Here is a 16635-nt window from a genome sequence, read left to right as displayed (position 1 = left end):
CTCACTAAAAACTACCAATCACTGTTAACTTACTAACTCATTCCATAAAATCATCCAAATCTACAGGTTCTAATAGGAAAAGGAAATAAAAAAAAATAACAAAAACAGGGTTCCCGTAAAAAAAAAAGGAAATAATAACAAACAGAAGTTAGGAAAAGGGTAATAAGTAAGAATGACAAAAAAGGGAATTTACCATTGAGCGCACGAATCTCTCCTCTCTCATAAACTTATATAAACAACATCAGCAACCCTTCTCTGTTCTCCTCACAACATCTAACGATTTCCATCTCTTATTGTGTTTGCTTTACAAGTTTGTTGACAATGGATACTATGGAGTCTGGAGATGTGAAAATCAATTTCATTACGAAGACGTTCAATCTAACCTCATCTTTACCCTTGAACCTCAACAATGTTTGCATCAACTTCTCTAAGCGATTCAAGAAGTCTCCTATCGGCAAACCCGATACAAGCATCCCTTGGACTGGTTTTGATCCAGCATCTCCTCTCCCCGTCTCACAAATCTGTTTGAATCTCTCTTACAACGAGTTTACTCCACTTCATCTCTTTCCGCTCATCAATTCTCCTCTCCATAATCGTCCCTTGTCCAAATATATCGTCGAGGCGATCGCTGCTCGAGCGAATCTAAGCGTTGGGCCTCTACACTCGATGCTCATGTCCGTTGAAGTTGTTATTACCCAAAAGCTGTTCTCAGTGACTCCCGCTTCTTGTCTTGCGGAAGAAGAAACCCGAGAAGAAGAGAACAAGTCGCCATGTCCCATCTGTTTGGAGAATTTGTTAAACGATGACGACAACATTGATGACAAAATTAGAACATTGCCACATTGTTTGCATCGATTTCATGAAGAATGTATCAGCGAGTGGTTAATTAGGTGTGATTCTTGCCCTCTCTGCCGTAAAATTGTGCTGCAGGAGAGTCAATAGTTATATACTATTGTTATTATTCATGAATAGTCTATGACTCTAATCTATGCTTTGTCTTTTTAATGTATTGCAATTGAAACTGCTTTTGCTGCTACATTCGTTGGAGTTTGTTATATCAATACAACAATATACCTTTAGTTCTTAGTAAAAGTACAATTAAAAGCTCACTTTATAAATTTTTCTTGCACACTGCCGTCGAACACAGTTCGAGGAGTAGTGACACATATAGTTTGAGTAGTCTATGCCTATGTATTTAAACTGTTTTTTTTTTTTGCCGCGAGTTTTATGAAAATATTTAGATTTGTTAAAGCTCCTCTTTTTAGTTATAAAGACAACGAAAACTCCATCGTAGGCTCTACTAGATTCTATGTTACCATAATTGGAACAAAACATTCAGTTCAAGTTTAGGCAAAATTACATTACCAAGATACAAAAAAAGTTTGAATCTTTTACACCTTACCGATGATCATCGATAACTTGAAGATGCTGTGACGGTGTTGCTGCCGGGTCAAGCTGTCTGCAACCTCTGAGAGCACCGGGTGCTTCTTGACTTGTGAGTAAATACGAAGGTATCTTGTGAGAGAATCTTGAAATTTCATCCCTGCTGATCCTTCTGGTATCTTTGGGATCCACATGGTGATGAAACACGGCTTTGAAACCAGCAACTTTAACCAGAGGAACCACTGACACACCGTATCCCTCTGTATATCCTTCAACTACTTCAACTATATCGTACTCAACTGTTTCAAATCCTGTAAGATAGTTCCAGCCAGGGGACCATTCCCGATACAGAGCCCATACTTCGCCTTTTCGAGGATATATAAGGAATTCTCCATTTTTCCCTTTGACCAGGTTTACTTTGTGTGAGAAAATGTAAGGTGACCTGCAGATTTCGGTTTTCCCAACTCTAAACTCTCCACAACTTTTTGGTATACCAAAACCAAGCCAATTTGTTGAGCTAAGCTCACCATTTGTTACTGAAGTAAGCCAACTCATACGGACCTTGAATGGATCTACGGAGATAACCTTATGTATCATGACATATGATCGAGGCATCCCTTCAAGAGAATCGTAAGAAGCCCATATCTGGTCATCCCTAAATGACTTTTCAGTTCGTTCCTTCTCAAAGTTACAGAAATCTGGATCAAGAACATCTACTGTCAAGGCTCTCAGGGATTTCAAATCCGTCTCGGTAGCAGAAGTATAGTCCATGCAGCATGTATCAATGGCATTTTTGTTTACTGAAGAACCTACTTTAAAACCATTGAGATCCTCAGTTTCTCCCCTTTCCTTTGCATCAGTTTCAGTATCAGTGTCAACGACCATGGTGCATAATTCTTGCAGGTTTCTGCTGATTACTGACTTAGCTTTCTTCTTCAATAAATTCTTCAGCTCATCCTCTGATATTTTTTTTACAGCAGGTGACTTGGGAGGAAGACAACTAGCAATGTTGGTACCAGAAACTGCACTTTCCACAACCTTTCTTCTTTTCGGAGGAATTGTCGATGAGAGACCAGCCACCCTTTTGGTGTACTCTCTACGCACAACCTCATCTTTTCGTGACCCGGTCTGTGCAGCATGAGCAGCATTTTTGGTTCCATTGAACACACCCCACTCAAAGGAATCATATTCACCATACACCCCATTGTTGTCTCTTCCAGATACATTTTTCTTTCTTCCGTCCGTTGTGTGACGGAGAGAGTCGAATTGGTGCTCGTGAAAGGTCTTGCGAATCGAACCTGAACCTGGAGGATCCGTTTCCACAGCTATAAACGGCTTACGACAGTTGGGACACAGGAGGTTTTGATTTAGATAAACACGATGATATTCATACTGTGTTCTGCAAGTACGGCATACAGTCCAAAAGGTCCCATCAGCAGTTGTTTTCTGGGCCGAAGTAGAAGTAGTAGTAGCAGCAGCAGCAGAGGCATCACTTGCCCGTTTTATACCTCTCTTTGAACTCTTTACCTTTGTTGCGTTTGCGTTACTGCTAGCTTTAGTAACTTTCTGAAATCCATTGGTTGGAGTCCTTGACGATGAAGCTCTCCCTTTCTCATACAATCCCACATTCCTCTTGAGGTCATAGTCAGCTCTTTTTTCCTCGTTAGAGAACACACCCCAAGCCTGCGAAAGAAACTTAAAGGCTTCCTCTGCTCCAATCGACTTGTTCCTGTCAGGATGAAGCATTACAGCTAACTTTCTGTAGCGCTTCCTCACTGTTTCTTGATTAGCCTCAGGGTTCAGACCAAGTACACCATAGTAGTCTATCTCCCCAAATATGATATTCTGAGCAGATAAGTGAACATCAAACGTGGCCACCATTTGAGCAATTCCATCGAGTTCAGGATACAGGAACTGAGCCTTCAAGGCAAACTTCCGGGCGCCCGAAAAATCATTTGCTAAAAACTTTTTCTTTGCAATCTCTCTAGCCCTCGTAGCGTCTTCTTTATTACAGTCCATTAAGGGTCTCCTAATTTATTCTCTCCTCGGAAACCAAAGCGACTTCTCAGTAACGCTACTGGTATAAAGGTTGAACGATAGATGGATTGGACACACTCCTCTAGATAAACTTCAGGTAGTTGGATAGGATACAAGGGGAATTGAGGACCAACACACTGCAAATCTATACATTTGATGAGTTAATTAATTAGAGCAAGGGGGAATCTATAGACAGGACGGACAGGGTAAATAATGATGAGAGCAATCCCAAGTAAAGTCACAATGGATACATCTCATCAAAAAAAAATGCAAAAATGATCCAACTCAAGAGCAAAGATTCCAAACATGTCAGAAGGGCACTACTTATGATAAAAAAAAAAAAAAAAAAAAAATTCAAGATAAACTGGGCAAATTGAACATTAATTCCATGGACACATTTAATCTTTGACTAACAAACATATGCTGCATTGCATAATCCATTTTGAAATAAAATAAAACCCTAAAAATTAAATCGCCAGATATGTAAAACCTCGTCTGGATAAGTAACATGCTAATTTTGACAGGAACTCAGCAGTTATGTCTTAAAAAATAAAACATCCTAAACCTAAAGGGACAAGACTCGTAATTCTGAAGCAATTATTATAAATCGCTCAAAAAAAAAAAAGATATTGAAATTCACCAGATTTCCCAAAATTGAAGTATCGAATGTTAAAACTCCCATCCCAAGTGGGTATTAATTAACTCACAGTAGTAACCTAAGGATCGAAGTATCCAGAAGTAATAAAATACAGAAGCTAAGGAGATTGAATTGAATCTTACATGTAGACGACACCAGAGAAGCGAACGAAACGGGTAAAGGAAGGAACTTTTTATGTTGTTGTGACGATACAGATTCCGAGTCGAGTAGAATGGAATCACACAAGTAGCGAAGCGATCCCAAACCAAAAAAAAAAAAGAAAAAGAAGACAATTTTTGGAATTGAGAAGGGAGATTAGCGATATCGGAACTAGATCATCTTTTACAAAAAAATCGGCGGCGGTTCTCTCAATTCCTGAATTGATGTTTGTCACACTGCTGCTGTGGATTGTTTTTTTTTTTTTTTCAATTTTATTAGTACGAAACTTTGTTTTATATCTTGGGACTGAAAAAGTGAAAAGAGGAGCACCGGTTCGATTAATTACGTAAAGGATTAAAAATATTAAATTAAATAAGGACTAAAAAGATTTAGGGGTGTTATTCAACAAAGGTTTTTAAGAGATTTAAAATATTAGTGGATTTCAGAGTCAAATGGTTTTATAAATGCTTTAAACGTGGATTTAAATGTCATTAGTGGATTTAAAAAGCTTTACTCATGGTTTTGAAAGTCATTTACTAGTGGACTTTTTATTTTAGTTTTGAAAGTAAATAAAAAAAAATATAATTTATCCATAAATTATGTTGTGAATTAAAACCAAATAATTAAACTAATGGAACTGTTTAATTACGTTATCTTTAGTTGGTAATGCAACTGTTAAATTATGTTAAGCCCATCTACCTTTAGTCCATTGCATTTACTGGGCTCTTTGAGTAGGCTTGATTGTCCTTCTTCCATGGGTCTTTTGAGAGGATACTACACAATCCATAAGCTTCTGTTCCCAAACTAAATTTAGGAGAAACTAATAACAACTCAATTCTTATATCGAATTAAAATATATAAGCATCTGCATTAGCATCTATGATCAAATCTATATAGTTTATGGGGTTACTTGATATAGCTTGCTGTACGCCTTTCCTGTAATCCACAAACATTTTCGGTAACAGGTGGTCCTTCACAAAGTTTTGAGTAAATGTTGATAGCTTGATGTATGCCTTTCCTTTGGCCATGTTATTCTATTCTTTTATCATCAATGTTGATAAAACATTAATTTTATTTTCCAACGGGTATAGCTGCTTATGCAGAACAAAACTCTCAAATAACTTATGAAACAAGAAAGAGGTAAACATGAAGAAAATTTGAGAGTCAAATTTCGCGTAATCATGACGACGACAACGACGATGACGAGGACGATGATGATGAGGACGATGACGACGACGACGATAACGACGACGATGACGATGACGATGATCGTCGACGACAACGAATTGATTTTATTGGGAGAGATAATTATGAAAAGAGAGATGAAATACTTAAAAATTGTTAGGATTGTGTTTGTTTATGTTTTGGATGTAAAACACGTTAAAATCTAAAGTGAAACAAAATCCATTGGAAATAGAATAACAACGATTTTATAAGTGATTTAAAATTATCTAACAAATGTTAAATCCAATAACAGCAGATTTTGTTGTACTTTTTAAAATACCTAATTGAATAACGCTGAATTTTGAAATACACCCAACTCCATTAAAATCCAAGGTTGAGTATATAAAAATAGATAAAAGGGAGTGTATAGAACTTCTCTAAAATCATCAAAATCATTTAAAATCCTATGAAAATTCAAATAATTTGGAATATTATATTGAATACACTCCCTTAATTTGTTTCATTTATTAGTGAAGGAAAGAATAATTTGGTAATATACATATATAATACACGAGAAAAATATCACTAAAATTGTGAAGTTTACATTTTTGTTGATTTAATGCATGAACTCTTCATCTGCTGGAAAAAACCTCATTTTTTTGTTTACTTCTAAATAATTCATGAATTTTTATTGACATAGCCTCATAAGGCACAATGTTAAGTGGTCAAACGGAAAAATTATACATGGTTAATTAGTCGTTGACGATAGCCCGTTAATAACAAAACAACATCGTTTATCAGACGCTAAGGTTTCTGATTTGGGGAAAATGGGAATCAAATTTTAATTTGGGGATTTTAGGTATGATTAAACAATATCATTTTGTGATTAACAAGATCTCGTTAATGGCTAATTAACCCTATGTGATTTCTCCGTTTGGCCATTTAACATTGTGCTTCATAAGACCAATTCAACAAGAATTCGTGAATTATTTAGAAGTCAACAAAAAAATAGGGCTTTCTTCCATCAGATAAAGAGTTCATGCTTTAAATCAACAAAAATGTAAACTTCAGGGTTTTAATGACAAATTTTCTATAATAAACTAGGAAAGTTATCTGTACGCTTGTGAGGGCAAATATTTTTAAAAAAAGTAATTTAACAAATCAAAATGTTATTTAATTATAATACTAAGAATGATTCCAACAAAAAAAGTAAATGGAAAAGAATTAACCAAAAGAGATGCCATAATTTAATCTTTCTTGATTTATATCGGCAAAATTTTCGAAACGGAAGTAACTTTTCCAATATAAACATAAAGTAACATAGCTAAGGGAGTTACTCGCGAGCATGCGCGACCAAATGTACTTAACAAAAATAGTTTGAGATATTTAGCGAAAATATATATAATGTTTTAAAAATATTTTGAAACATTATTTTGGTTGTCACTTTTTAGTATTTAGTAAATGAAATGTTTAATTGGTTTTGTATATTTGAAAATTTTTAAATGGATTATATAGTTACTGAATTTATAACTAACAAATCTTTTAAACTTTAGAAAAAAAACTAACATTCACCTAGTGAGTCTAGAATATTGACATATCCTTCAAATCAATATTTTTGGATCATAATTTGTTTTACTCAATCAATATAAATGTTTTGGACTTTATATTTTTTCCCCAAATACAAACCTTAGGTAAATGTGAAAGTTATGGCTTATTAGGTAAATTGTATCTACGTTAGAACCAATATTAGAGAATCAACAAATAAACACTATTTAAACAAATCTAAGAACCCTAAAACCAGTTTTTTCTTCTCTAAGTCTCACATTTTTGTATTTCTTCTCATACCTTGTAATATTTACCTGAGTAAATGCAAAACAAAAAAAAATATAAACTAAAGCTGACTAAAACAATAAAAATTAATAAAAAAATAAGAAGCATGATTATAATCTTTAAGCAAAGAATGCTCCAAAAAAAGACAATGATATAAGAGTATTCTCACAAACGGCACAAAAATAAGTTTTTACTTCCAAATTAGCATATTGCCACTAAAGTTATAATATAACACTATAGTTCAAAATCAAACTCTAAATTCAAAATATTAAACCTTACTCCCTCTAAAATATACCATAAATAGAAATTAGAGAACTCAAACTAAAAAAAAAAAAAATGAATTTATAATATTGAAATTATGTAAATAGTCCTATTTTTGGAAATTTCAAAATTAAACCTTAAACTATAAAAACTAAACTCTACTCTCTAAAATCTATACTCTAAATGTAATGGAGAGAACAAAAAAAAATAATGTTTATGCCATCTTCGACCATCTCCGATGTCATCTCCATCACCAACGATTACTCACACGTACTCAATAAGCTTTATCTCTGTACAGTAGTTTTGGTATAATTATATGCTAATATTGTGGTTGGAAATGTTTATGAGAAAATAGTTATTCTCCACATATTTCTTCCAAAAATTTTATCATACATCGAAGAGATCATAAAAGTGAAGAAAATATTCAATATAGATCATCTATGAAGGTTATGAGGAAAAGTATACTCGTTTGTTCAAGGCAAAAAATGATCAATATAAATCATTTACGAAATTTATGAAGATAACAAAACTCGTCTGTTCTAAGGAGAGATGCTATTGTATTTTTTAGTCTTTATCATGGATTTTATTATTACATATGATTTTTCTATGATAATATTTTTAACGAAGTAGTACGTAATATGTTAATAATGAAGAATACTCAAAAAGAGAATGTTATAAAATAAATAATTACTTATATGATTATCCATTACATACTTCCCCTCTAACTCTAAGTAACTTGGTCTCCAAGTAGTATTTTACTATTATCTTCTTATCCTTAACTTCCCTATATATACGTTCATTTCCTTCGATGTAACAACACAAGCATAAGTAGAGAAGAAGAAGTAATAACTTCCTTTACTTACCTCTCGTCTCTCCCCTTTATTAATTATTATAGTGTATATACAGTTTTACATACATATATATATACATATATAATATTGCGTTATTGTTTACAACAATGATGTTTTTTTTTTCACAAAATGTGTATTTAATCTGATTGATCATATCTTAACTATACCTTTCATCCAACAATACATCCGTGCTAACCGAGTAATTTATTAAAAGTTGTTTTGAACAATGAAAAATGTACAAGTTTTAGATGCCGAATTTTCAAATTAGCAAAAGAATAGTTAAAAACTAATAATAATGATAATTATAATGTTAGCTGTTTAATTACGAAGGTTTGGTGACCCATCGGTATCATATATTCCTATTAAGGACTAATGTGACGTGTCTATCTTAATAGTTTCCATCTAATTATAGTTTTCCTTTGGCATCTTGTATTAAATTATCGTTTTGTTTGATTTTAAGGTAGTGGGTGGCTAACCTTATGTTATGGCACTGACAGCGACTTAGAACGGTCGACGTCTGAAATATTTAATTCCCAAGTAAAATTTATTACAGAAACAATATGGAAACGTAAACATAAAAATGAACACTACTAGAAGTGGAAGCCAGAGGTTATGAGGTGAAGAGAGACAAGTGTGAGAGAGCAGTGTGGACATAGACCGTAGTCACAAGAGCTCTTTAAATTCCGCATTGTATCTACGGCGATTTTCTAGGGTTCTCTGTGTTACTTCTCTCTTTTGCCGTTTAATTGATGGTGCAAAACGCCGGCATGGTTGCCGGTTCTTACCGGAGAAATGAGTTTGTTCGGAACAGAGACGATTCTGATGACGGGGTTGATTTCTTCTTTCCTTCTCTGTTTTTTTTTTTTGCTTTAGGGTTTTTAATTCAGATATCTCTGTTTCTTTGGTTGGTTGGTTTTTGAACCCCAAGTGACTAGTGGATGCTCAAAGTTGTGAACTTTTTTTTTTTTCCTGGATAGACTATCACTCACTCTGATTTGCTCGATCGTTGATTCTAAAATTCTAAACCTCTACTTACTAACACTTTGTAATCTAGCTTAACCATGTTCGTTAGTTCACAGATTGCGACCGTGACTAATATTATCTTAAAGTTTCTGTAGATAACTTCTGCTTTGTCACAAAAATTATCTATTAACTTTAATTGAAAGTAACCAAAATTTTGATATATCTAATAACTTGGAGATGGTTCTTGTAACATGATTTGGTTAAGATGCATAAATAATTTGTTTCTGTTTTTCCTCCTTTCTAACATCGTTTTGTGCTCAAAGTGCAGCTGAAACCCCTGAAAAATCTGAATGGGCTGGTTTGTCAGATCTGTGGTGATGATGTTGGACTCACTGAAACTGGAAATGTCTTTGTCTCTTGTAATGAATGTGGCTTCCCTTTGTGTCGATCTTGTTATGAGTATGAGAGGAAAGATGGAACTCAGTGCTGCCCGCAATGCAAGTCTAGATTGATCAGACGGCACAATGGTCAGTACTCAGTAGTATGCTTTGCTATTGTCTTTCTGTTTGTCGTCTCTTTTAATTACTAGTTCTTTGTTTATGAATTTCTGACACATTTTATTGGTATAGGGAGTCCTGGAGTTGAAAGAGATGGAAAAGAGGATGATGCTGATGATATCGAGAATGAGTTTGGTTATACCCATGAAAGCAACAAGGCAAGACTCCCAGATCGCGCTGGAGAGTTCTCTTCATCATCTCGACTTGAATCTCAACAAGTTTCTCTTCTTACTCATGGCCATCCCGTAGGAACTAACTTATCATTTGTCTTCTAACGTTGATATAATGTCCTTTTCTAGATAAAATTAATGTTTCACAGCATCGATTTTTTTACTGATATTTTCTATACTTAGGCTTCTGGAGAGATTCCTACGCCGGATAGGAAACCTGCTCTGTCTCCTTGTATTGACCCACAGATACCTGGTATGTATCAAATTTTTGCTTCTTGTGTTTGGTCCTCAACACTCAACAGATTTTATATCTTGTGTTTTCACATGTTTGTTTAATACAAATATGGCAGTGCCTGTAAGAATCCTGGACCCATCAAAAGACTTGAACTCTTATGGACTTGGGAATGTTGACTGGAAAGAAAGGATCGAAGGTTGGAAGATGAAGCAGGAGAAGAATATGTTACAGATGACTGGTAAATACCATGAAGGGAAGGGAGGAGAACTTGAAGGGACAGGGTCAAATGGTGAAGAACTCCAAATGTACGTTTAAAAGTGCTGGATACAAGAACTTTGTTGGTTTAGTTTAAATCTGCATGAACTGTTTGTATCTGTTTATTGATGGATCTTGTACTTACAGGGTTGATGATGCTCGGCTTCCTATGAGCCGTGTGGTTCATTTCCCATCCTCTCGCATGACACCTTATCGTATAGTGATAGTTCTCCGGCTCATCATTTTAGGAGTCTTCTTGCATTATCGTACGACTCATCCGGTGAAAGATGCATATCCCCTGTGGTTGACCTCAGTTATTTGTGAGATCTGGTTTGCCTTTTCGTGGCTTCTTGATCAGTTTCCAAAATGGTATCCCATTAACAGGGAGACTTTTCTTGACAGGCTTACTTTAAGGTTGGTCTTTATATGTTTATTATTGGTTGTTATTATCTGCAATGTCTGATTATGTATCAGTGCATTTGAGAATAAGAACTTCTATAGTGTTTTGTTCTTTGGCATTTAAATTTTTACTTGTCTTTTTTTTTTTTTTTTAATTGTAGATACGATCGAGATGGTGAACCATCACAGCTAGCTCCTGTGGATGTGTTTGTTAGTACGGTGGACCCAATGAAAGAGCCTCCTCTTGTAACAGCAAACACGGTTCTCTCAATTCTTGCTGTGGATTACCCAGTGGATAAAGTTGCGTGTTATGTTTCAGATGATGGTTCAGCTATGCTTACTTTTGAAGCCCTTTCTGAAACGGCCGAGTTTGCAAAGAAATGGGTTCCTTTTTGCAAAAAATTCAACATTGAACCTAGAGCTCCTGAGTTCTATTTTTCCCTAAAGATAGATTACTTGAAGGACAAGATCCAACCTTCTTTTGTCAAAGAGAGACGTGCAATGAAGGTCACTTGGACTACTATAATTTCACAAACTCGTTTTATCCATTGAACATATTTACAAGATTAAAGAGTGTATGTCATGTTTCTTTTTATGTCACTGGCAGAGAGAGTATGAGGAGTTTAAAGTGAGGATCAATATCCTCGTCGCTAAAGCACAGAAGATGCCTGAAGATGGCTGGGCAATGCAGGATGGTACGCCCTGGCCTGGTAACAACCCTAGAGACCATCCTGGAATGATTCAGGTACACTAGTACAATGCCTTCCTTTTATTCAACTTCTCGTTGATGGACTATTGTAGAATGTTTCTTGATGCTAAGGATTTGATTTCAATTCAGGTTTTCTTAGGCCATAGCGGAGGTCTGGATACTGAAGGAAATGAGCTACCTAGGCTCATCTATGTGTCCCGTGAAAAGCGTCCTGGATTTCAGCACCACAAGAAGGCTGGAGCTATGAATGCCCTGGTTCGTTTTATCCATTACAAAATGCTGATTATGACTACATCTCTAGCTAGGGAATGCCTTTAGTCCATTACTGTTACTTTCTCCTAATCGAGCTTTTCATACATTCGGCAGATCCGTGTCTCTGCTGTTCTTACTAATGGGGCATATCTTTTGAACGTGGATTGTGATCATTACTTCAACAACAGCAAGGCGGTTAAGGAAGCCATGTGTTTCTTGATGGACCCTGCAATCGGAAAGAAGTGCTGTTATGTGCAGTTTCCACAACGTTTCGACGGCATTGACTTGAATGATCGATACGCCAACAGAAATACTGTCTTCTTTGACGTAAGTTAGCTCTTCAATTCCAATCATTGTTTTTTTTTTCTTCTCGATTATTTCTTGTCCACTTGAGCTGACTCAAATTTGTATTATGTGTTGCAGATTAACTTGAAGGGGTTGGATGGTATCCAGGGTCCTGTGTATGTGGGTACTGGTTGTTGTTTCAACAGGCAGGCCCTGTATGGGTATGATCCTGTGCTAACAGAGGAAGATCTTGAACCTAATATTATTGTAAAAAGCTGTTTCGGCTCAAGGAAGAAAGGAAAGAGTAGCAAGAAATACCACTATGAACAAAATAGAAGCATCAAGAGAAGTGACTCCAGTACTCCACTTTTCAATATGGAAGACATTGACGAGGGTGTTGAAGGTCTGTCTGTGTCCCACGACTTCTACGTGAAAACATATTGCGCATGCTAAGGCAATTCATCACAAAACATTCTTGTTCTTGCAGGCTATGATGATGAGATATCTCTAGTCTCCCAAAAAAGTCTAGAGAAGTGTTTTGGTCAGTCGCCGGTATTTATTGCGGCCACCTTCATGGAAAAAGGAGGTCTTCCACCAACAACCAACCCAACAACTCTTCTGAAGGAGGCAATTCATGTCATAAGTTGTGGTTATGAGGCCAAGACTGCATGGGGGAAAGAGGTCAGAGGTTATAGAAGACCGTCCAAACAACAAAGCCAGTATTTTGTTCTCTGTCTGATATAACTTGATTCATCTTTTGGGTTTCAGATAGGGTGGATCTACGGTTCTGTGACAGAAGATATTCTCACTGGGTTCAAGATGCATGCGAGGGGTTGGATATCAATCTACTGCGTGCCTCCACGCCCTGCGTTCAAGGGATCTGCACCCATCAATCTCTCTGATCGTTTGAACCAAGTTCTTCGATGGGCTTTGGGATCTATCGAGATTCTTCTGAGCAGACATTGCCCTATATGGTACGGCTATAATGGAAGGTTGAAACTCTTGGAAAGACTTGCTTATGTCAATACCATAGTCTATCCAATTACATCCATCCCTCTCCTTGCCTATTGTATGCTTCCAGCTTTTTGCCTCATCACCAACAAGTTCATCATACCTGAGGTAAGACCTGGTGTTCATCCATTTACTGCAATTCACTTTCCGAAATTGCATTGTTTTTTCATTACTTCAGTTTGTTCTTAATTTGCAGATAAGCAACTCTGCAACCTGGTGTTTCATACTTCTATTTATATCCATTTATGTATCAGCAGTCTTGGAGCTCAGATGGAGTGGTGTGGCCCTTGAAGACTGGTGGAGGAACGAGCAGTTTTGGGTAATCGGTGGAACCTCGGCTCATCTTTTCGCAGTGTTCCAAGGTCTACTCAAAGTGTTTACAGGGATAGACACAAACTTCACAGTCACATCAAAAGCCTCTGATGAAGATGGAGACTTTGCAGAGCTCTACGTCTTCAAATGGACATCTCTTCTCATCCCACCAACCACTATCTTACTTGTCAACCTTGTCGGTATTGTGGCTGGTGTCTCTTATGCCATAAACAGCGGGTATCAATCATGGGGACCGCTCATGGGAAAGCTCTTTTTTGCTTTTTGGGTTGTTGCTCATCTTTACCCTTTCTTGAAGGGTCTTTTGGGAAGACAGAACCGAACTCCGACCATTGTCATTGTCTGGTCTGCGCTTCTTGCATCCGTCTTCTCATTACTTTGGGTCCGAATCAACCCCTTCATTTCCACTACTGGGGTTGGGAGCAACAATTTCATAGGTGAGTGACCTGCCCAGTGTCATGCTTTACCCCTATCTATAAATGAGTGTGTGTGAGTATAGGAAATCTATTAGTCTTGTGGGACGTTACTATAATAAACCCAATGATATGATTACCTGTATTAATGCGTTTTTCTATGTCTTTAATCTTCTTCTTTTTCTAAAAGGTCCTGGTTGGTTACGGGTGTAATTACTGTAATTCAAACTCAACTGAGCCAACGAAAAGAATTTAAAACAAAACTATGTCAGATCCACAACACAATACAGGAACCAAAACAAAACAAAAAAATGAATCTTTTGGATGTTTAGTTCCAATTGGATCAATAATGTGCCGCCCAAAATTTTAAAACTCAAATCTCCTTAACTGTGAATCTCAATTGGCACGACGCCATTCTCAGATACTTGCAGAATCATCAACCAGGATCAAATTTGGTTCACCAGAGCCATCGTGTTAGTCTGATCAAACCCAAAAGTACTCATGTGAGTTGTAACAATAGAGCTCAGGCTTCTTCGTTGTTGTTCTCAACCAGTATCTTCTTGCACGCCTCATAACACATGAAGGAGATTCCAGCTGCAGGAACCAACTTCAAGCAACTCGGTCCAAGTCCTCTGTACCAACCTCCAATACCTTCTTGCTCGAGTATGCGTATCAAAGCATGCAACATGTTCTTGTAAACCACCCTCCCACCAACTGCTCCCACCTGCATATGCTTCCGAGCAACCTCCAAGGGGAAAGTTGCGGTACTTGATAATGCACCAGCTAAAGAACCTATCAAAAGAGTCTCAATATTCCCAATGCTCTCTTGCTTCACCAGTTTACGGTATGCTTTTCTTAAGGAGTCATAGGCGAAGTAGTTTGTCGCTGCATATGGAACCACTCCTATAAGGCTCGGGGCAAGACCCCTGTAAAGTTCTGTCGGGCCTTCCTCCTTTATTATTTTGACAAACGCATCCATTATTCCCTTGTATACACCTCTCTGCAAAATGGTTTTGAAGACACATTAGTAGCCAATATCTAAAAACTCTATCCGCCCTTACAATATACCATCTGTTCAAAAGAAGTGCCATAAGTAAATTGTTCTAAAACCCTCAAATACCTTCCACAGCAAGAGTTTGATTACATTTTGCCAAATTATCTCTCACGTTGACTGCAAATTACCTATTCTCAAAACCATTTTTACGAAAAAAGAAACTTCGGAAACTTTAAGGAGCATACCTGAATTGTAAGGCGGGTCTTGACTAATTCGAGCGGGTATGTCAAGAGTGTCTGGCTAACCCCAGCACAGGCACCAGCAAGCAATGAAGCTGGGATGGGTATTTTCGAGTCTTCTCCGAGCTTTGGAGTCAACTTCTTGTTAACAGTCTCGAATACAAAAAGCTGAACAGAGTTGAAAGAGAAGTTACCATTGGCTCATTAGCATTTACTAAAAACTGTTGAAACTAACTAATCCTCAAATACTGCTTAGTCGAATTCTGACTTGAGCTTAAGCTTCATATTAACAATACAAAACAAAACTGTCAAGCCGAACCAATTCACCAAGTATCTAAAGTTCCACAGCTATTCTACAATAAAATCATTGGTACCTCAACGGCACGAGCGGGTGCTACTCGAATCACATTGACCAAATTTCCCCTGAATAGTCCTTTCCATCCTTCTTGCTTCATGATATCACGAAAGACCTCGGTGGTAGAGTCGCCACCACTTCCCACCATTAAATGAGTCCTAATGGTTTCCAAAGGAGCCACGGCCGTTCTCGAAATAGCTCCGGCCACAGCTCCACTCAACAGCCGCCGCAACGAAGGATTAGAGATCTTAAGCTTCAGGTTCAACCCTCCTTTCTTCTTCTTCATCTTACGCTTCTTCTCACCAATCACTTCTTCTTCCTCCTCCTCATCATCTTCTTTAAAAGGCAAGTACTTTGTGCACAAATCATTAAGCTGGGCAGCGAAGCTACTGTTGTTGTTGCCTCTGTTGGGAGGATCCGGAGACGAAATAGATCCGGACCCGAGTCCTGAACCGAATCCAGCTCCTAGCTGATTAACACTCGCGAACAATCCACCAACAGGAAGGTAGTTGGGGTTCTGTAGACTGCTCCAATCAGATCCCAAATCGGATACGGATAAAAACCCATTCCTCGTATCGTCGAACAAATGGATTCCAGTCTTGCCCATATGAATTACAGTTTCTCGTATGGATTAATAATAATGGTAAAAACACAGTCTTCGTTTCCCAGAGGCTGATCACGAATTCACGACATCCACATCTTCGTGAAGGATAAGAAAGTGAAAATTTGGGCGGAAAGAGTACGACAGACGAGACGAGAGTGTTTAGTGTGTTGAGACGAAATTGGTGTTGTTTCACTTTCGTCGAGACCCTTGTTAGGGTTTTACTACAGCTGCAGCTGGTTGCAGCCTGATGTTTTTTTTTTGGCCTTTTGAATGGGTGAGTGGTTGGGGGCGGAGGCTGCTAGGCGGCGGTTTAGGTATTTATATTTTTAATTTCTATGATTTATTATTCGTTTTAGGTGTACTTTCTTTTTTAATTCAGCTTTATCCTTTTTTTTTTGTTTTATTAGCGAAGATGATGGAAAAATTCGTCAAAATTGGTCAAAACAGTGCCAGTATACAGTATATAACTATGATGACTGATGTCAACAAAAAGAAAATTCCAAATAACTATCAAAATTCCGATGGACTCGTTGGTAGGTGCA

The 16635-nt window shown here is 37.0% G+C and overlaps 4 protein-coding genes across 5 annotated transcripts; 2 read left to right on the top strand and 2 right to left on the bottom strand.

Moving 5' to 3' along the window:
* The first annotated feature begins 94 nt into the window (after nt 1–94).
* Nucleotides 95–942, top strand: LOC147925996 (uncharacterized). Its single transcript, XM_087493359.1, has one exon. It carries the CDS (start codon nt 322–324, stop codon nt 940–942), a length of 621 nt encoding a protein of 206 aa, XP_087349485.1. The 5' UTR covers nt 95–321.
* Nucleotides 943–1242: 300 nt separating this feature from the next.
* LOC104752186 (uncharacterized) lies at nt 1243–4562 on the bottom strand. 2 transcript variants are annotated; one of them, XM_010474253.2, is made up of 2 exons: nt 4201–4562; nt 1243–3565 (listed from the first exon to the last, which is right to left on the bottom strand). In XM_010474253.2, the coding sequence occupies exon 2, from the start codon at nt 3400–3402 to the stop codon at nt 1399–1401; it is 2004 nt and encodes a 667-aa protein (XP_010472555.2). In that variant the 5' UTR covers nt 3403–3565; nt 4201–4562; the 3' UTR covers nt 1243–1398. The 2 variants fall into 2 exon arrangements, with proteins under 2 accessions (XP_010472555.2, XP_010472556.2); XM_010474254.3 differs by having other exon boundaries at nt 1243–3557; nt 4201–4520.
* A 3727-nt stretch (nt 4563–8289) lies between these two features.
* On the top strand, nt 8290–14164 carry LOC104752185 (putative cellulose synthase A catalytic subunit 10 [UDP-forming]). The gene is made up of 15 exons (XM_087491927.1): nt 8290–8313; nt 8783–9152; nt 9614–9812; nt 9915–10087; nt 10196–10265; nt 10363–10552; nt 10650–10916; nt 11063–11408; nt 11509–11646; nt 11740–11865; nt 11977–12189; nt 12286–12550; nt 12635–12828; nt 12916–13266; nt 13355–14164. The coding sequence occupies exons 2-15, from the start codon at nt 9072–9074 to the stop codon at nt 13931–13933; spliced, it is 3192 nt and encodes a 1063-aa protein (XP_087348053.1). The 5' UTR covers nt 8290–8313; nt 8783–9071; the 3' UTR covers nt 13934–14164.
* LOC104752184 (adenine nucleotide transporter BT1, chloroplastic/mitochondrial) lies at nt 14136–16465 on the bottom strand. Its single transcript, XM_010474251.3, has 3 exons — nt 15509–16465; nt 15141–15302; nt 14136–14901 (listed from the first exon to the last, which is right to left on the bottom strand). Exons 1-3 carry the CDS (start codon nt 16094–16096, stop codon nt 14425–14427), a joined length of 1227 nt encoding a protein of 408 aa, XP_010472553.2. The 5' UTR covers nt 16097–16465; the 3' UTR covers nt 14136–14424.
* Between the last annotated feature and the right edge of the window lie 170 nt (nt 16466–16635).

This window comes from Camelina sativa, chromosome 16, assembly GCF_030686135.1.
Source record: "Camelina sativa cultivar CO46 ecotype springtype chromosome 16, ASM3068613v1".
NCBI classification, from domain to species: domain Eukaryota; kingdom Viridiplantae; phylum Streptophyta; class Magnoliopsida; order Brassicales; family Brassicaceae; genus Camelina; species Camelina sativa.
This window is presented reverse-complemented; position numbering and strand designations above follow the sequence as displayed.

What these genes read in the sequence shown, in the direction of transcription:
- LOC104752184 (XM_010474251.3), bottom strand. Translation starts at nt 16,096, where the DNA reads ATGGGCAAGACTGGAATCCATTTGTTCGACGATACGAGGAATGGGTTT. An exon ending in CACCCGCTCGTGCCGTTGAG is followed by an intron (nt 15,303 to 15,508) that starts GTACCAATGATT and finishes AACTCTGTTCAG; the next exon opens with CTTTTTGTATTCGAGACTGT. An exon ending in AGACCCGCCTTACAATTCAG is followed by an intron (nt 14,902 to 15,140) that starts GTATGCTCCTTA and finishes ACCATTTTGCAG; the next exon opens with AGAGGTGTATACAAGGGAAT.
- LOC147925996 (XM_087493359.1), top strand. Translation starts at nt 322, where the DNA reads ATGGATACTATGGAGTCTGGAGATGTGAAAATCAATTTCATTACGAAG.
- LOC104752186 (XM_010474253.2), bottom strand. Translation starts at nt 3,402, where the DNA reads ATGGACTGTAATAAAGAAGACGCTACGAGGGCTAGAGAGATTGCAAAG.
- LOC104752185 (XM_087491927.1), top strand. Translation starts at nt 9,072, where the DNA reads ATGGTGCAAAACGCCGGCATGGTTGCCGGTTCTTACCGGAGAAATGAG. An exon ending in GAGACGATTCTGATGACGGG is followed by an intron (nt 9,153 to 9,613) that starts GTTGATTTCTTC and finishes CTCAAAGTGCAG; the next exon opens with CTGAAACCCCTGAAAAATCT. An exon ending in AGACTGCATGGGGGAAAGAG is followed by an intron (nt 12,829 to 12,915) that starts GTCAGAGGTTAT and finishes TTTGGGTTTCAG; the next exon opens with ATAGGGTGGATCTACGGTTC.